General features: G+C 38.4%; 2 protein-coding genes across 2 annotated transcripts; one reads left to right on the forward strand and one right to left on the reverse strand.

Annotated features, from left to right (window-relative positions):
- Positions 1–3,139: 3,139 nt before the first annotated feature.
- LOC122398300 (protein obstructor-E-like) lies at positions 3,140–7,182 on the reverse strand. Its single transcript, XM_043398025.1, has 3 exons — positions 6,936–7,182; positions 3,753–4,170; positions 3,140–3,246 (listed from the first exon to the last, which is right to left on the reverse strand). Exons 1-3 carry the CDS (start codon positions 7,180–7,182, stop codon positions 3,219–3,221), a joined length of 693 nt encoding a protein of 230 aa, XP_043253960.1. The 3' UTR covers positions 3,140–3,218.
- Positions 7,183–9,478: 2,296 nt separating this feature from the next.
- Positions 9,479–18,438, forward strand: LOC122398299 (actin-related protein 5). Its single transcript, XM_043398024.1, has 7 exons — positions 9,479–9,712; positions 9,787–10,101; positions 10,172–10,452; positions 10,526–10,744; positions 10,822–11,123; positions 11,210–11,390; positions 11,812–18,438. Exons 1-7 carry the CDS (start codon positions 9,610–9,612, stop codon positions 12,433–12,435), a joined length of 2,025 nt encoding a protein of 674 aa, XP_043253959.1. The 5' UTR covers positions 9,479–9,609; the 3' UTR covers positions 12,436–18,438.
- The last annotated feature ends 1,947 nt before the right edge of the window (positions 18,439–20,385 follow it).

Below are 20,385 nucleotides of genomic sequence, written 5' to 3' on the forward strand. Positions count from 1 at the left end.
TCTTCATGCAAATTCGTATTTTTGTTAAGAGAATTAATGAAATGGGAGCTTTGTAGAGGATCCTCTCAACCCCTAAATATAATAATTCGTATCTTACGTATTTCTTATATATTTGCATATTGAGTGCATTCTGTTGTTTTCTGAGAATTGAAATTTTAAATAATTGCATAAAAATCCGCAGTTTATTAATTACCAATGACACGATGCTTCTGAGACCTCGAATATCTCTGCTAATAACAAATATAAAAATCGTTCACTCTCTACATAACAACTATGAGTTTTCCAATAAGTCCTGCTCGTTTTATTTTCACATACATTCAATGATACTATACTCAACCCCTAAATATAATAATTCGTATCTTACGTATTTCTTATATATTTGCATATTGAGTGCATTCTGTTGTTTTCTGAGAATTGAAATTTTAAATAATTGCATAAAAATCCGCAGTTTATTAATTACCAATGACACGATGCTTCTGAGACCTCGAATATCTCTGCTAATAACAAATATAAAAATCGTTCACTCTCTGCATAAAAACTATGAGTTTTCCAATAAGTCCTGCTCGTTTTATTTTCACATACATTCAATGATACTATACGTGAAATACAAAATCATTTAAACGACTAAATCCAATTCTTGATTACTCTACATGTAATAACACGAATAACGTTTGCTTCGAGACGAGCTCCCGCGTAATTTCCGACGTGTTTACGTGAAATTTAATAATTGTCCCGAGGCTTTCGAGGGACGGTGTGCATAACGCGAGAAGAGCTCGTCTTCCTGTTACTTTCCTGACATTTTGGCACGCGAAAAAAAATGTACGCTTCGCCGATGCTCGTAAAATCGCGAGAGTAAAATTATATAATATGACGAAAAATATATGTTTCCCCGTCACGGATCGCGGTAATCGCTTAATAGACGCAACTTGTTAATAGCCTCGGGAACGAGATTCGCGATGATGCTCGTCGATTATGTGAAGAACCGGTGATTTCCTTCTCGTTAACATTCTCAAGCACCTTTCGTATTTACAAACGAGCAGACGCGATCGTCGGGTTCTTTAGGCTACGTTTATTTCGATGATTTTCATTTACATAATTCTATGAGTTCATGATAGCTCTCGATCATTTTTTTTATTTCTACATACATTTGACGTTTTTAAAACAGTCGAATATTTTTCAAATCCACTTTACTAAACGAGAGTTTATATCGAAGGGAAAAGGATTACAGTGTTTTGTAGTATTTTTAGGTGTTTGCAAATATTTTAATCTTAAATACATCTTCCAGTAGCTTCACCAACGTTTGAAAGCAGTTTTAAAGTAGAGAAAGAGTGAAATTAATATTTTCAAACGTGTACAACGAAAATAAATATTTAATAATTCCCTATCTATTTGTGATCTATTCGTGGATCTCAAGTGGAGAACCACTGATGTAGATGATTGACACTCTAATTATAATTACAGTGAATATTTAACTACAAGATCCACGCGTATAGATAATATCTATTACGTACTGAAAAATCCTGTTCCAATGTGCTCGAACTCGATATACTCAAGAATAGTATTTTTAAGACACTCTTTGATGTCGATGTAAAAATTAAGATCGAGAATCCAAGCTAAGATCGAAACGTGGTATTGATCGAACGCTGTGATCTGGAAAGTTTGTCGGAATTTATTGAAAATATCTCACAACTGTCCAAACACATTTCGATACAGTACATGCATGAAGCACGGTTACCCCTCCGGGACCATAACTGGCCTTACGCAACGACTATTGCTACTTCGATCCCGAACGGAGAACCAGATCTCCCAGCATGGACAGTGAAAGTCAACGAATACCAAGCCGCGATCTCGGCACTCACGATCAGCATTGTCGACGAACCGGTCAGATGAACGAAACAAATACGTCACGGTCATGTATGTGGCCTGTGGCTAATTGAGCCCTCAAATCTTCGTCCTCTTCGTAAAACTTGGATTAGAAAACAGCCTCGACGAACGATTCCTCTTCAGAAATTACCAAACGACCATTTTTCTATACATAGAGTGGCAGGATACTTACGAATATCATCGACACCGTAATTGGTAGTTTTATGGGTAAAAATTTGTATCAAATATTAATTTAGAATAGTTTAGAATGAAACTGGAACCCGGTAAATGGACTCAGTATATTCCATGAGAGTTTATTTTATACCAGGATATATCAACACGTTTGTGGGTATTTAAAGGTCATTCCCATAAATATTAATAATTTGATAGAAGCTTTCACGAGTTTTCAATGAACGACACAGGCTCGGTCGCTATGCAAATCGTCCGACAGGGTCGCGAGAGTGCATTTCATCGTGCACATCGTAAATTACGTAAAGAGAAAGGTTGCAATCAGGCGAATTAAGTGAAATTGTCCGCCAACCCAGGGAACCATGCCGCTTATTGTATTCAAACAAGATCAATTTTCAGAGATTTACATAAAGAAATGATAACCGTCCGTTATTCGTCCGATTCTTTCTTTGTATATCGAATTGTAGAAAGTTGCTCCACCCAGAAAAAAAATAAAAAATAATGGATTCTTTTAGTCAATGGCGAAGGGCTTCAATTCTCCCCTTACATCCGCCATTGCTTACACATATCCAACATTTGATATACCTGTATCTTTGTTTAATTTGGATTTTTAATTATAACAGTCAAACCGAAATTGCACTTAATTTCTAAGGAAGAATAATAAACCTAAAAGTTCTCCTTCTATTTGCTTATTAATATTTGTTTCATAAAATTTTCATTAGCTAAGAAGGAGTATTATAATATTATACAAACTTTAAAGTCTGTATATAATACGTTATAAATTTAATGGAATGTTCATTATTTAGATATCTCGGAATAATCATTGTTTCACAACCTGAAAACTAGGAAAGAAATAATACCGGACTTTGTTTTCGGCATTTTCTTTTTTGCAATTGCTGCAAGTTTGTTCCCGGTATGTTAAATTGCGGTTGCCGATTCGCATTTTTCCAACGCTCGCAGCCAAGCCGCAACAAAGTTATCGACGCCGTAAATTTCCGGAGCGTAATCCGATTGCATAAGGAGAAAGGTATAATTGTCGTAGGAGGTGTATGCAAAGGCTAATCATTTACGTAAGTGTATCACGGGTTTATTGTTCCTAAGTGTAAAAAAAAAAAATAATTAAGCGTTACAGACGTATCGCTGAGTAACTGGCACCTTGTCTTTATTCAGTTCTTGTTCTTGTAGTAGTCCTCGCTGAAACAGGAAGAAAAAAGACGGGAAGATAAGCGTCCGAATATTTGCGTATTCAAAGCATGCAAATAACGAAAAATAAACGATGATTAGACTTGCTTTCTTTCCTTTACTATTGTTTCTGTGGGGCGTCACTCTACCACACGACTCCGTGACGTAGTTAACTTAAAAACAAGTAAAATTCCTAGAATATTTATGTTTAATCATTTGACAAACTGTTTCCTTCGAAATCACGAATTTTTTAGTAAATAATAATAATACTGAACGAGCTTGTCAAATTGACGGTATTAATAAATAAAGAATAAACAAATAACGCAAAAGATTCGATAAGAAATCTTGTGCTGGAGTGTGAAACAATAAAATTCAAATTCGACCAAGATGGCCGCCATTCGAGGGTTGATTACGCCATCTAGGCCATCGTGGCAGAGTGACGTGCACGTATCGTTCGTGTACTCTACCGCTGCACGAACTAATCAACGTTTTTCGTGGATACAGACGACAGAACTCACCATCCAGGAACATTCTCTGGCTCCATACACTTGAAGCTGTCCTCGCTGTAGACGGTGCCAGGCTCGCACTGTCCTTTCTGCGGCACCACGCCATTCTTGCAAATGTAGAATTTGGCGCAGTCGTCCTGATGGGGGTACGTGGGATGAGGCAGAATCCTGCCAAGCGGTCCAGGTACGTCGCCGTCGGGGCAAACGAATCCGTCGTCGAGAACGTCCCTCTTGACGTGTTCGCACAGTCTGCTGGCATCCGCTGGCCATACGCAGCTGGACATTTTGTCCTCGTAGATTAGGCTAGGTGGACAGGGCATCACTTGAGCCACGCCGTCGATGCAATTGACGAAACGATCGCAAGCGGTCGGATCCTCGTGTTTGAAGTATCCGTTGGCTCGTGGGCATCCTTTCGACGGCTGTGGTTCCTCTGAACGATCGAATTACAAAGAGAACAGTTTTATACGCGACGTACATCACTCAAAAAGCATAGTGTTTTAAAGTTCAACGCGCATTGTGGTTAGTTATTTTAACAGTGACGTTCAGTGAGGTTAGGCAAACATGGCGGCAGATTGGCGGTAAATTCAAAGACAGAGTTTCAACGACAGAACCATAACCAAAAATGTGTCGCCAATCTGCTGACCCTGTGTGGCGTTCAAAGCTGTGGGATGAGATATTGGATCTAAATTGAGCCCACAGCAAGTGCCAACCCCACCTCCTCGTGGTGGACGCTGGGCAACGGCTATGCCGGCCAACGGGGCTCTGGCTAACATAGGTGGATGTGGTTGGGTCATGGTTGCAAATCAGACCCAACATTTTTATTGCTATGTTAATAAATTGCTTACTGTGATGTGGGTTTTATTATGTTTATAGTGTAAAATGTCGAAGTCAAGTGAGTATGATGGGGGTTCAAGATGAGATACAAACTAAACGATGCAAGGAATAAGGGGAATCTCCCAATCCCCTCCACTTTTCAAATTCTTAGTTATTATTAGAACAGACGATTCCCTTTGCTCTTTGCATTGTTTAGCATGTGGACAGTGCGCCAACATCTCGTCTTCCAATAGTACATACATAATATCCTGACATAACCTCTTTAAATAGGGTCGATAGGGCTTCTCAAATTTTTATGAATCGAGAATTAAATAAAAAATATTATTTTCCAGTGTTTAACGCGACCCATAAAAACAAGTTATGATTCGTCTAATGGCAGAAACGTCGAACTTTCGTGTCGTTTCTTTCGTTCGAATACGTGGGTCCTCAGAACTAAGAATTAGCATGCAGATTTATTCATACGGCAAAAAATAGCCGGGACGACGAAAGTAAAACGGCGAACAAAAATCGAAGCGAGCCTGGAAACGATTTTAACCAAGAATGCACGGACATAAACCGGTTTCACCTTAATTTATCGCATCTTTCGCGACATTGCAAACGCGATCTAATCGTTGTCGTATACAAGAGACCGAGACGAAGCTCCCGCCATCAAATGGAACCAGGATTCCATTTTTAGATCAGAAACTTCTTTTTTTCCGAACGGTCAGTGAGTCCCAAAAAATCGGCAAATATACTGACGAATCGAAGACCTAAATTAAAAATTGTTCAGAATTTTTGGAAAATGTTTCTTAGCACTCAAACTAATAATCGAAGATGTATCGCGATACCTAACCTCAATAATATTTTGCAAATCGATTATACCCATATTTTCCAAATTAAAAATTGTCAAAGTGTAGTAAATATACCCCATAATCTTGTATTAAAATATGATATTAATCGTGCGTATACTTTTTTTAGAAAACATTCGCAGATAACATCTTGTCCTGCTTCCGCGTGAAGATATTTCTCTAATAAAATAGTTGTAAAAACGTATTGCGTGGGCGACCAGACAAATTTCTCCCACACGAAAACCATCGTTCAGGGGGTAATCTTTCTAACTGGGAACAGTAGTTCGTATTGCTCGGTGGGAATGCGGTTCACGTCGGCGTTCGGAATTTCTCGAAAATAGAAGATAGTGTGACCAGAATATTCCTACGTGCGCGATCGGTACACGTCACTTTCACCTTTGGTTTCTCATAAGTCCGCCATGGAACGGTCCCGATATCGCGGGATATTTTCGCGATTATGTCTAATAATTCGATCCAATTCTCTGGTGGAAGATTATAGTGAAATCTTTACGCTATAACGCCCTTTCTACAACTAGCTCAAGCTTGCTTCGAAACAGTAGCTTAACGTTGACGGACACTTTAAACTATGAACAGTCTAATTTTATTTTTTGTTATATCATTTAAATGAATAACTAATTTTGAAAAGTTTTTAAATATGTACATATAAATTTTTTAATACCGTAACAGTGAATGATAATAATCGACAGTATTAATATATTACAGGCTTTGGTATTTATGTAGATGTTTGTTTATATAATGCATTTCTGGTCATGTATATATACCTTGAACATTAAGAAAGCGAGTGCGGTTAATATTATAACCAGTACGGTTAATTAAATGCAGATAGCTAAAAACAAAACGAGGATTTCAATTCACAATGTTTACGTAAGAATTAACCAACGCCTGCTACTATTCATTCCGCGAGAGTAATTTTATAATTTTATAAAGCATTTCTTGGACTTTCCAAAGCATTCTATAAAATCGAAACGTTCTTAACGAAAAAGTTAAAAACAAAAAACTACGCCTGTAAATGTTACTTTCCTTGTTCATAGAACGCGATCCTTTCAATTGGCAAATAGTGCATAATACAAAGCTCGTAAACCGTAGTAACAGTAAAAAACACAAAGGTGCAAGAACACGTCATCAAAGTGTCAACGATACGAGCCGCGCCTCGATGGGCTACTAACGTACGAAAGAGACTTTTTTATAGTTATTTATAGCTAAAATAAACCTCCCATAATGTTTGAAATTCTCAAACGTTCTAAAAAAATATACAAAACAATATATAGATACAAAATATTCTTTGGAATATTGGAACAACTCAATTCCAGGTCAAAAATGTTTATCGACTCATAATTTCAAATTCTTACATTAAAATAGCCTTCTGGATATTTTTATAAAAATGTAATTTCTAGCTAAGTTAATTTTAGCTATATTAAATTGGGCTCTCAGCTTTTGATATAATACAAGAATACTAATTTAGTGAAGAGTGCTTATAACTTGTCGAGTTGGTCCAACGTGTAAAGGAACTTACGAAGAAGAGTTCTGTCCCCGCATGGCACGTTTGCTGGTAGGTCACAGAGCTCCTTCTTCGGGTTGTCGTCCCTGAAGACGAGCCCGTCCTTGCACAATTTCTCCTCAGCTTTGCCGTCCAGGCATACGTAGTACAGATCGCATTGTTCTGGGTCAGGGAAGAAGCCCTTTGATTCCGGGCACCGAAACTGTGCCCTAGTCAAGGTCACCGCACTGACCAACAAAAGGTAGAACACGCGATAGTACATGGTCCTTTTCTTTCTCTTTTTTCTATGTGTTTTTTTTTCGTCGAAACCCTCGATGGGGAACCCACAGGCCGCGAACACGCTTTTCTTCTTCTCGTCTCCTCTTCTTCTTCTCGTTCCTCTTCTTGTTCCTCTTCTGGAACCTCGACGGCACGTAGAAACGGTGGATATAACGTGAGTGCAGGCCTGAAACTGGTCCTGATTCGTTTCTGTCGGCACACCACCACTGCATCCTTCCTTGCATTTCACAACCCCCACCCCCCCTCCCTTTCGCCGAAACTCCTTTCTCGCTTGCTCTCCTATCGCCGGTTTTCTTCAACGGGAGTGTCGATACGTTCGAGAGCCGAGACTCGTTTCGCCCTGACTTTCCGTCCCGCGTTACGACTGTACTGTCTTTTTTTTTTTTTTATTTTCGTTTGTTTTTTTTTTTTCCTTTTTTCGTTCGTTTCTACCTGTGCGCGTATTATTGATACCGATATTCCTGTCTGGCGGTTGCTTCCGGGTTGCGCGTAAACGCACCAACCCCCACCTCGACCTACGTCGACTACCTGTTGGCTCTTATCGACGATCCGCCATCGCTTTATCCAAGTACATATTGAGTTTTCCAAAAGAGAAACAAGAATACATACAGTATTTGGAAAAACTACCGAAATATAAAAGTGTAAACATCTGGGATCGTTGAATGGAGCCTAAGTGAATTTTCATGAGTAATCAAAGAATATTAAATATTGCTTTAAGTTCTAGTACCAATCTCACTAATTTCACAATAGATTAACGTGTTCCATCGTTGTCTTCTTTCCTCTTCGCTTCTATGTCTCATAACCTCAAAGTTAATAAGTCTTATAACCTCAAAGTTAGAGACGAACAACCCCCCATTCGCAGACTGAGGCTACCACGAAACTTTCTGTTTCATTTTGATACGGTTTGCACAGACCATAGTGAATAGTGGAAATCGATCCGAATCGATTTATTTTTGTTTCGACGAATAGTTATTTTACCAATCAAAAGTGACAGTTACGGTTTCACGCGCGTTTGCGAAATTATATTTGCGCAACGCTTCGAAAGTGTCCGTGAATGTTAATACGGTCACTTCGACAAGCACACGTTCTCTTCCGGGTGCTTTGAATACGTATCTCGGCTGTCCACCGTGTCTGCTCTTCATCAATAAATTCCAACACACGATCGATCCAGTTTGTCAATAATATTCTCAATCGTCATCAATACTTTTTATTAACTGCTAGTCGTTGCTACTAATTATTTATATACAATCAAAAAAAATATTAAATTTAATTCCCAACAATGTTTGCCACTATTGACAATATCGTCGACCGTGTAAGTACGAGCCGCTTTACGTGTTTTGGTATTCCGTGCGAACCTCTGCACCCGACAGTCGAAGCATGAAAAGCAAGACCAATGATCCTTAACTTGGGAGTCCCGTTAACGAGATTTCTGGAACTTAGGAAATTTTCACATAATTGAACAAAAAATTAAGATTTGTAATGTTGCTAAAAAATAAATTTATCGATTGTTCCTTAGTCGTTATTCTTTCAGACGGAACCCCCAAATTCCATTTTGGTCAGAACGCGTGAAACTTATGCACTTGCACGTCGTGAAACAAAAAAGAAAGGTGGCGAACTTTCGATGATTTGAATAAAAATACAATCTCGCTTTCTTCTTTCGTCAAACGAGCGCTTTTTAAACGGCGATCCCGTGACTAATGTCCGTGAAAGCTGAACAATTTCGATTCGTATTCGGCTCGTGATGCAAAATCAAGTGTATCGTATTCTGTGATCAAGAACGAACACGAAAATATTTGCCAAAAAGAATCGAGACAATGCACGATTAACCTCTACGCTGTGCAATTAAATTCACCAAGATTTCTTGAAAAATGACAATTGATGGTATTTTTAATGTTATGAGCTGCACTTCGGTATAACCTGTAGGGAACTCCATTGTTATCAATATTGTATTAGTCTATTTATCTGCATTAATGATAAGACTAATGCAACACTGATACAATGATTTTGGTTGCCTCCAAAATGATTAATTCTCGTTATTTTATTCTTAGTTTAAATTCGTGTGCCTAACAACAGTAGTATTTTATTCTGGATACCATATTACTCGCATAATACCAAAGTTTATTTTTATAATAAAAAAGAATGCACCGCTGCATACAAGTTTGCACCGCCATCTACGGCAGAACGTCCAAGTTTGTCGACAACCTCCGTTGCATTCGAGGCTAGATGGTGCTCCGAACATTTGCGATCGAAAAACATTTTCATTGTTGATATTGTGTTCAGAGATGTAACGTCTATTCTATACTTCGTCTGTAGCATTGCCTGTAATATGTATTCTACTGTAGAATTTCTGCATCTTGTTTGTGATTATGTGTAATCAGCAGTTCTAGAAGAATCAATTCATCGAAGTAATATGGAAATTCTCGAATTAAAAGACGTGAAATCTATACCTGATATAATTCACGTTTATCCAGACAGAGTAAAGTCTGAAGGAACTCCGCTTGTTATTGACAATGGTAAAGTGTACCATATAACCAGTTTATGTAACGCAATCTTTATACGATGAAAATTAACAAATAATTTATATTAGGATCGTACAACTGCAGGGTAGGTTGGGCCACGGAAAAAGAACCCCAATTGATATTTAAAAATCTTATTGCAAAACCACGGAAAGAGCGCGGGAAAAAGGATGGGGAACCACAAGTTGGAAATGATATAGCAAACATCGAAGCTGTGAGATTTCAGTTGAAAACACAGTTTGATCGTAATGTGGTAACACACTTTGAAGCTCAAGAACAAATATTCGATTATACTTTTACGCACATGGGAATAGACACGGAAGGGGTTGTGAATCATCCAATTATTCTAACCGAAACGTTTTTGAACCCTAATTACTCTCGAAACCGTAAGACATTAAACGTACGCTGTATTTGATCGTAAAGTGAGGTTAGGTCGTCAATTGTTTTTCTTTGCAGTAATGGCAGAACTTTTATTCGAATGTTATAACGTACCTTCGATAGCATATGGAGTAGATTGTTTATTTTCTTATCAGCATAACAATTGCCCATCCGATGGCTTGATAATTAACATTGGATATCATACTACTCACATAATACCGATATTAGATGGTAAAGCAGATCCTATAAATTCAAGAAGGATCAATGTGGGTGGATATCACATTACATCTTACATGCACAGGCTTCTCCAACTTAAATATCCTGTACATGTAAATGCTATAACACCAAGCAGAGCAGAGGTCTATGGAATTACATATTTTTTGTCTTTATTATCGCTTATAGTTCCAAAGACTTCATTCTCCTGTTTTGTAGGAATTAATACACGAGCATTCTGTGATAGCTTTAAATTATCAAGAAGAGATTTCTAAGTGGGCAGATCCAGATTATTACGATGCAAATGTATTAAGGGTACAGTTGCCTTACGTTGCACCTACAAATGCTCCTGGTTTAACGGTCGAACAACAAAAGGAAAGAAAACGCGAGTTAGCTAGGAGATTAATGGAAATTAATGCACGAAAACGGGAGGAGAGGGTTAGTAATCTTGATACGCGTAAAAAAAAATGTTATTTATAGAAGGATTACCTGGTTGAAGTAATTGACGTTTATAGTTAGCAGAAGACGAGGAACAATTAAATCAATTATTAGCAGTTCAGGATTTACTGGAAGAAGGTGAAACAGATGAATTTGACCAAGCCTTGAAGAGCTATTCCCTCGCAAACGAAGCAGATTTAATAAAAATGATCAACAATCTGCAAGCAAAAGTGGAAAGAACTAGGCAAAAAATAGTGGCTGCCAATTCGCAAGAAGAAAATATTGTAATGGAAGAGCAGAAACCAAAAATAAAGTCGAGCCTGCAACCTAAAGATCAGCAAGATTTTGACGAATGGATAGCGGGTGTAAGAAAGAAAAGGTAACGCGCCTTTTGCAATTGTTCTTATAATACATGGAAAGAAAATTTTTTCGCTTTACGGAAATTTCCCAAACTTAACTTAATAGGCAAGAGATATTAGAAAAACGTATGGCCAAAAGGCAACGAAGACAGGACATGGCGAAACGTAGAACAGTAGCCGCGCAGGAAAGAATGCGTATAATTAGTCAGTTGGCGAGGAAGGAAAAACGCGATGATGATTTTGGTATGAGAGACGAAGACTGGGACGTTTACAAAGTTATAAACAGGGTTCGTAAACAATATTTTCAGGTCTATAGTTACTTCCCCGTCCACGACATGGAGGCACGAAAGTGTTTAAATCACTGCTCTAGTTATAGTAATGATTCTTAACACTTTGACGGCCGCTGTCACGTATACGTGACTTTGGCCACTGTCACGTGTGCATGATCTACTGCATCAGGCATCATTTCATCATACATTCAACTTATTACGTTTGTTACATTTATAATTCCTTATAATAATATTCCTAGCATCTTCGTGTATCTGACTTTGGTCTGCAATATCAGCGGTGACGAACAACGGTCTTCGCGTGATACGTCCGGCCATTAAAGTGTTAAGATGAATACCAGCAGATATTTATATCGCCTTCCTATCGTGGACGAGTAATAGATTATTGAATCACGTTCGCGAATTAAGTATCCTTACGCAGGAAGGTGGGGATTCGGATTCAGAGTTAGAGCAAGAGAAGCTTTTAGAGCTTGAGGATGTGTTACGACATCACGATCCAGAATTCGATGGAGCTGGGTCAAATGTTCCCATGGTACCCGGGGAAACTCACCAATTACACGTGGGGGTGGAACGCCTAAGGGCTCCAGAAATATTGTTCCAACCGTCTTTGGTAGGTTCCATGGAAGCGGGCATCGCTGAAACAATCGAATTCGTTTTAAAACTGTACCCACCTGAGCAACAATTGCGACTGGTGGGAAACATATTCCTGACCGGTGGTCCAACAACTTTCCCTGGTTTGTTAGAAAGACTGAATCGCGAGCTTCGCGAAATGAGACCGTTTGGTTCGAATTTTCAAATAAATATTGCAAAAAACAGCAGCATAGACGCGTGGTACGGCGCAAGAGATTTTGGCCTTAACGGAAATCTTCCTGAATATTTAGTAAGTAAAAAGGAGTACGAAGAGAAAGGCGGTGAATATTTTAAGGAACATTCGACGAGTAACACTTACACCCGATCTCCCGATCCCCTGCCAATAATACAAGTACCTGTGACGTCGGAACAAATCATCGTCGAGGACGCTGTTGTCGACGTTGAAATGGAATAACAAAATACAAAGAAACTTATGAAACTTCGTTACGAAATAAACTTTACTGGAAGCAGGGTTAATATTTGCTATTAATTTTATTTGCTCCGTCCACGCGAACGAGTAGAAAAACACAAAGATTTTTCATGGATATCTACTTTATTACACAAGTGTTTCCGTTTGTTCATTCGATTTACGAACAAACTACATTGTAGTCTGTTTGCTGATCACAATACACAGTCCCCGATCGTCGCATTTCGCCATTCAAAGATAATTATGCGGATACATTCTGTTTTACTTTTCCCTTGCTCGTCGTAAACAGCCGACGTCCGCATGTTTGTAGCTCCTCGAGCAATCTAAAAAACTGAGAAAGTGATCCCTCACCTCAGCGGTAGAATTTACTACAGCGACCTCGAGATAATTCCTCCCACTTTCGGTCCATGGCTTAAGTTAACATCACAATACAGTAATATACTGAAAGATATTACGAAGAAGCCCTACAGGCAATCATTACAGCTAATATAAATGATCTTTGCGTGTTTCGTCTAATAAAGGAACATACCGTACGGAAACTTCGAGCCGTTCACATGACACAGCATGTAAGAAAAAAGAAGAGAGGATTAGTTTAAAAAAAGAAAGAAAAAAACGTAAATCCTTAAGATCACAAGCGCACAGCGTTTGTTACATATATATATATATATACTATATATATATTTGTTAAAGCACTCGATGACACTCGTTACATTTGCCTTTTCGTACTCCGAGTACTCTCTTGTCTCTTATCACATGCGGTTACAGATAAAATTACAAGTATTAGCGTAATTGCATACTATGTACGATTCAAAGAAAATGTATTAACTCATGTCCTTCGTCTTCGCGATTCTCTCCGAGGAAACGTGTAATCCGTAAATATACATCGTCGTTATACGCGAATATCGTAAAAGCAAAGTATTTTATTTCCTTTTGTTTTAATATTATAACGTACATATGTACACATACTGCGCTACGTAGCGTTCGCGACGATAGCAACAAAGCTCGTTACAAAAATTAAATTTAAAAAGTCTTACTAATCTCGACAACAGTACCGAACTATACAACACTGTCCTCGAACCGTGCGTTCGTTTCTTTCCCTCGATCGAACGACCAACGGTCGCGACGAGCTTAAAAAACATTCGGGCGAAAGTATCTCGCTAATAAAAATCCAATCGGAAACGCGTACAGAGACATTTTTCGCTTTTTTGTTTTTTCCCCCAAACTGTCGCCGATCGATGATCCAACGTTTCACATAATACAGCAGATTCTTAATCGAAATAATATCCTTTGTAACTATCACAGGCTGAGGTCGCTGCAGTTTCTTTTTAACGATTCTCACTAGTTTAATAGTAATAATAGTAGCATTTTTAACCGATCGAAGGTGCTTTACTTTAGCAGATAATGGAAGGATAGAAAAGTGCGCGGGACACCTCGTTTGTTATTTTTTTTTTGTTCGTTATAAGAATAATAGTAACAATAATAATAATAAAATTGAGGTAGAATCCAATCTGTGAAAAATAAGAGTACGGTTTTCTATCTGCCCGTGCTAAGAGTGAGGATCTACTTTCAGCAATGATAATATATCATACGCTAATTAAAATTAGACACGGTTTCAATATGTTCTTGTCGCGATGATTACCATAATATTAATAATAATAATGATAATTAATAACAATAATTACAATGTTTTTTTTTTCGGTAAAATAATAGTAGCAGTAATGACAATAGTAATTTAAAATAACCATTAATACAACAATGATTAATGTTCTGCAATATAATGGCTTTATGTATATATATATATACATATATAAATATATATATATTTTTTAATGTAAATTTATATATATATATATATTTATATAGTCGTATGGTGGGGCAGAGGGTAAGTGACAGCTATGTACAGTACATACTTGCCTTAGTTGTACCATCGTTACGTTTACATGTACCTATTACTCTTAATAATCATAATATGATGACGACAATAATCAGAATCAGAATCATAATTAATCCATAATAATCGTAATAATATTATTATCGTTTAATCATAAAATACTCTATATCGCGTGTATCGTAATAATAACTACATAGGTATGCAGTATGTACGTAAAGAGGATGTGTTCAACCAGGATATGTCGGTGAAAACTATGGTGTATCAAGCGTCAACTTCTTTTTTTTTTTTCTCATATGTGTATACATATATATATAATATATATAATATATCATTCACTATCATATATCGCTTTTTTTCTTTTCTTCTCAGAACTACTGTTACAAAAGTGCGTACTCTCGTCTTATGTTTATAGGTACATACATGTATCGGCGTGACCTACCTACTTGTTCATTGTCGTTTATATTAGATCTGTAGCTTTAATTATTCGTTTGCAGGATGCAGCGAAAACAACGTCGCAACCGAGGATCCAGTAATGTTTCACTGTAAACGAATTTCACGTGAATCGTTCGGTTCGTAGCAGACAACTTCGAGCACAAACGGTTTCAGGTTACTGCCGTGTTCGTGAACGAGGCATAACAAGGTCGCGGATCACTGGAGTTTGAGAAAATGTCATTTGATCCCCGACCTTCTTTTTACGTTCCACGTTCCTAAATAGACAAAAATACTGTTTCTACAAAGATATCCAATAGAAGACCCACAAATCACGGTTAAACGTGTTTCGACCTTTCGGTTTCAATATACTCGACCGACGCGACATAACCACCAAACGACGAATGCTATATTTTTATTTGTCCATTAGCAATGATTCTTTTTCAGCGTTTAACGAACCATTTTCAAGACTACGTAGGCCAGAAGCGATATAGGCCATGCAGTCGGTTCAGACTGCAGGGTATCCTGGCATAAGATTTGCTTGAAAATGGTGTGATACAAACGTAGCAATATAATTTCACGGCGTGTCGCTGGCGACACTCGAGGCTCGAAGTGACTCGCGTCCGAGTCTATGAAATACGATGCATCCGACGATGGTCAACGTGTTAATCGAGACAAATCTTTGGTATTTTTAGCCAAGAACATAGCGTGCTTTGGTTGCATATCGACACGTTCTTTTATTCTATTTTTATTGCAAATCGAATCCCCCAGCTTTGAATGAAAAATTTGTATCTTCGATCTTGTTTCTCTTTTATGAAAATGTTATGGCGACCATCAACTGCAGCGTAATTTTCTCTGCATCCTGTAGACTTTTCTTAAACGGAGCTCTACAATAATCCTCTTGTTTAATGTCGCACTCACACGCACATGCGTGTGTAACAAGCAACCACGCATCGTTTTCGCACACTCACGCAAACTCGTTCGTATACATACATACATACACACGTTCCGTGTGTTGTGTGTGTATATATATATATATGTATATATCATATACGTATATGACACAGTACTTTCTACGCATCGACGGTATGTATATAGGTATATCTTATCATTATCGTCGTATCGTATCAGAATCTTTTGTTCCTCCAATAATTATTCCACTTTTATCCCCCCCCCTCTTCCCCCTTTACTTGTTTTAATTTTCTTCTCTTTAGAGAATTGTGATCTTGCTCTTTCTCAATAACAACGCGAATTACCACACCGCGAGAGTCCGATAACGAAAACCCATCTCTGAGAAAAGGTCGACGACACGCAATTCAGGACTTGCTTTTCTTTTTTTTCATTTGCTCCTTAACTAAAAACTTTTAGGCACCGTTCAAAACTCGACCTGAGGAAACATATTAGCAATAAAAAATCTTACGCTTGTACTTACGGCCTAACGAAGCCAATCGATCTTTTTCCATTTCCCTATTTTCCGTTTTCTAGCACCCCGTTTATAGACCAAACGTGTGTACTTGTGTGTATGTGTGTGTGAGTGTGTGTGTGTGTGTGTGTGCAATAGATTTAACGATAACCTGCCCTCTATCGACCAAAACATGAAAACACGGACCGGGGAAGACGTTCGAAACGAAGATCTCATGAGACGAAACGTGCGAGAGGCATGCAACCTTACAGTTTCGTTTATAAAAATATTTGAAGTTTTCGAACATTAAAAAGAGTTTTGATCGATGGTTGCAAGTGATTATAAATGTCGATTAGAATTGTAACAATTCCAATTGACATTTATAATCGCATAACTATTTGGAACCAACGGTCGAAACTCTTTTGAACGAAACGTATGCGACGTAGAGATATCCAACGTCCTTCGCTTATCACATAACTGCACTTTATTTCCTTTTGACTCGACAGTAGCGATGGGACCGATCCAATGACATACTCGTTAAGACCGATACGTATAAATCACGGTGTAACAATGGTAGACGCGTATAAAAAACGCCGTAACTTGTAACAAAGTATCAAACTCGATGCAATTGATACTTATCGATACGACAGCCTTGAACCGTTCGCAATTGTTCCATTCGGTTGATAGATTACAAGAGAAATAATTTTTGACATCGATTAGTCGATAGTACTTAGAAACGTTTCAGTCCCATCATTACTCAACAGCTTTACATTAATTATTCATTATTAATGGCATCAAGGTGCGTATACTATAATTACTTTATTCTCAGCGTGGCTGTTTGACGCAAAAATGGCGCTACTGTTCCACGACGGCCCTCTTAACCACGGGACACGGTGTCTATTATCCGTTCACGTAACAAAGGAACACAATAAACAAAATCACATGACTGTCGCAGAGTCGTATTAACCGGGATCTCAAATGAGTAAAAACACGATAAAATCTGTCTCGATGCAGCCCTGGCCGGAACAATGTGTCGATACACTGGACCAATCATACGATCCGTCGTTATAACCTTGTTTCAGCCTGAACGAACAATACACACTTTTGTCCTCGTTTTACAACGTATAACGTACGAAAACTGTCCCGAGTCAAAAGGTTCGCCCAGAAATTCGTCCGATTCATTCAACGAAAAGCAACGATCAACGAAAGAAAAATCACGTGTAATACTGTCGTCTGCGCGTCTCGCGCGTCGCTGCGACGATAATCGAGAGACGAGAAGGGAAACTCGGAGGGTAAAAATTGTCGTAGAAGCGACAGGCGATCGACGGACGACGCTGTTCCCGCGGAGAAACGTTTCATTATTTTTTCGCGTTTCTGTTATTGCTGTTTTTCTCCCCCTTCTAAAGTGCAACGACCGGGTTCGGCCCGACCAGATTTCACAGCGTATTACGCCGTCCATAATGAATTATGGATTACAGTACCTCCCGGATAACTGACCAAATTTGAAAATAAAATTCGTTATACTTTTCATTATATCTTCGCGAGAGTACTATCAATGGCTTGTTAACATTTTCTTATCGAATATGAGTCCAAACACGACCTCGTTTGGACAATTTTTAATTACTCGAATTTTAAATTTCTCTTGAACGATTCAAAGAACGTATAATTAAAAATAGTCTCATCATGGTCGTGTTTGGACTCGGGAAGATCTCGTAAATCCATTGGTAACGGTCTGGCGAAGATGGTAAAAATATGAATATAAATTTTCATCAAAGGTTAACTTGTACCGTTTAGCACTGTAAGTTAGGTTAACTTTCCCCGTCTCAGTTCGAGGTCGAAGAAAAGGTCGATTCCTGGAAGCAAATGGCTAACTTTTACGGGCAACCGAACGCGAATGGATTCGCGATCAATTATCCGGGAGACGCGCGCGTTACACTCTCGCGAAATCGTTGCTTCGTGCGTTGAAACGACGTAACGCGTGGTCGAAAGTAAAAGCTAGTGCTGGAAGTGCGTGTCTTCTCGCGTGTTGTATCCCGTTGCGTTGGAATCCGCGAATCCCGTGAAATCTTACCACTATTTTTATACGCAGGCCTCTACAAGACTTACGGTAGCACGATAAACCTCTATAAAAATAAGAGCTATCCTACGTAAACGTATTACAAAAATAAATGGCATTGTACTCTGCTAAAGAAGCAAAATGGTACAGGCGCAATGTCGAACGACGCGAGCATCGTTTATAATCTTCGACTCGTCCTCTTTTCTTTCGCGCTTTTCCAACCTCTTTCCCCCCACCCCCCACCACCCCGTTTTTTTCGTTCTCTCCACTGCACCGTCGACACCCCACCCCTTCTGCAAGGTAGACTGTCTCTGATAATAAATCGAGATTGATTTTGCTCTTATTGAATTTCGTACATCACCCTCGACTCCCGCCGCCTCCCCGCCCCCTCCCCTTTCCATCGCCCCGCGCTGATCAACCCTCGCCCCAGCGAAAGTCGATTTAATTGCATCGCGCGCTGCTCGTACCAGGAGTCGAGCCAGAGTATTATGGTTGATTCCCACTAACGCTCAAGGGTCGCGACGTTCAATCGACGCTTAGGGTCAACAGAAAATATCGTAACATTGTTTTCGACGCAAAAATTCACGCTGGAGCTATTCGAATATTTTTCAGTCATCCAAATACTACAAATAAACTTCGAATATTTAAATATTTAATTAATATTTAATTTAATTAAATATTTAATACGTTGACTGTCCGCTGAGCCACGCGTGGATCGGGACGGTTTTGATTTAGGTGTTTGCTGAATACAGAACTGAAAAATTTTATGTGGTCACAAGGGCAGCGATGCATGGTGTTCGATGAAGATATTGAAGTGTTTGTATTGCTATGAAAATCTCGTCGTCTCTAGGGACGTTTGAGTCGTATTCGCAAATTTCAATTACGGACAGCCAAACCGTTAGAATATCATTACTTGAATATTCGAGTATTCGAATATCGTTATTCAAATAATACGGTATTCATATACTTGCACTGGGGATGACGCTACTTGCCAAAATACTTGAATACAGAAGTGTTAGAACAGTATTTCGAATACAGAAAAACTCGACAAGTAGGGTCAACCCTAAATTCTTATCAGAGCGACGCGTTGTCCATTTTTATTTCTATCGAGTATTCTCTAGGCTTTTTATTACAATACGGATGAGAAATTAATAGAACTCGTCCGCGACAAACGCGAACTGTATTGATATGCAATGTTCTAGTTATAATAATAACTATGGAAAAGAAAAAATATGTTTTTCTCCAGTCATCCGAAAGTACCGATAGAATCTCTTTCGTCCTGAATTTTAATAAGTTAGGTTGATAGCAGCTTACAACTATATCTCGCCTTTGTACTGTTACGTTACTTATTTTTACTTCTATATATTATGTTTTTTTTTTCACTCAGTACTTCTTTTTTATTTTGTATACAATCCTGGTGCAATAAAAATGTATTACTATTGTTTTTTCTTCGAGTTAAAGCGCGATGCACCTATATCTATCTGTTATTTTTACTTTCTTCGTTTTTTTTTCCTCGTTGAAACAATTTAAGATTATTCGTAGAAAACAACAAGTGCCGAAGCTGAACAATTTTGTTGTTTATTGAAAAATGGTCTGCGTGCCAATGTAGTGTTAAATAGTTATTAATAATGTATGCATATGTCCCGTAAGCGTGAACGTCGCGTCCCTTGAACATTAGAGGGAACCAAGCTTTAAGCGTCTAAATTTGTTCGAAATGTATCGTCCAGTATTCGAATAATTTGTTCAAGATTTGTCGCCTATTCGAAGTAGTATGCCAGCGACCGAATATTCGCCTCGACTCGATAAAACGAATTTTATATGACTCGAATTTATCTCGAACGTTTCGGGTACTCGAACAACTCTAATCGCAGGTGAGAAACGTTGGAAAATGAGAAACGTTCCATTTGGTTTAGACCTAACTTAAACGAATGAGATCTTGAGCCTAAGCCACACTAATTCTTATGGTTTCCCCGCTCAGAAGTGACAGAATCATCTCCACCGCCATTGTTTTTGATTTTATTCACCGCAAGTAACCCCTCGAATCGAGCAATCGACGCCCCCAAACGAGAACAATAAGAAACGCGGTATGTCATCCATCGATGAAATTAAAAATTTTTACATTTGTCATTGTATCTTCGTTAAACTATTACCAATAAATTA

This window comes from Colletes gigas, unplaced genomic scaffold (assembly GCF_013123115.1).
Source record: "Colletes gigas isolate AHSC1104 unplaced genomic scaffold, ASM1312311v1 Colletes_gigas_Sc00011, whole genome shotgun sequence".
In the NCBI taxonomy this organism is placed as follows: domain Eukaryota; kingdom Metazoa; phylum Arthropoda; class Insecta; order Hymenoptera; family Colletidae; genus Colletes; species Colletes gigas.

Excerpts from the sequence above, each read along its gene's own strand:
- LOC122398300 (XM_043398025.1), bottom strand. The coding sequence starts at position 7,182 with ATGTACTATCGCGTGTTCTACCTTTTGTTGGTCAGTGCGGTGACCTTG. Across the intron at positions 4,171-6,935 it reads CGGGGACAGAACTCTTCTTC|AGGAACCACAGCCGTCGAAA; the intron begins GTAAGTTCCTTT and ends TCGATCGTTCAG. Across the intron at positions 3,247-3,752 it reads CCAGAGAATGTTCCTGGATG|CGAGGACTACTACAAGAACA; the intron begins GTGAGTTCTGTC and ends TTCCTGTTTCAG.
- LOC122398299 (XM_043398024.1), top strand. The coding sequence starts at position 9,610 with ATGGAAATTCTCGAATTAAAAGACGTGAAATCTATACCTGATATAATT. Across the intron at positions 10,102-10,171 it reads CCCTAATTACTCTCGAAACC|TAATGGCAGAACTTTTATTC; the intron begins GTAAGACATTAA and ends TTTTCTTTGCAG. Across the intron at positions 10,745-10,821 it reads CACGAAAACGGGAGGAGAGG|TTAGCAGAAGACGAGGAACA; the intron begins GTTAGTAATCTT and ends TGACGTTTATAG.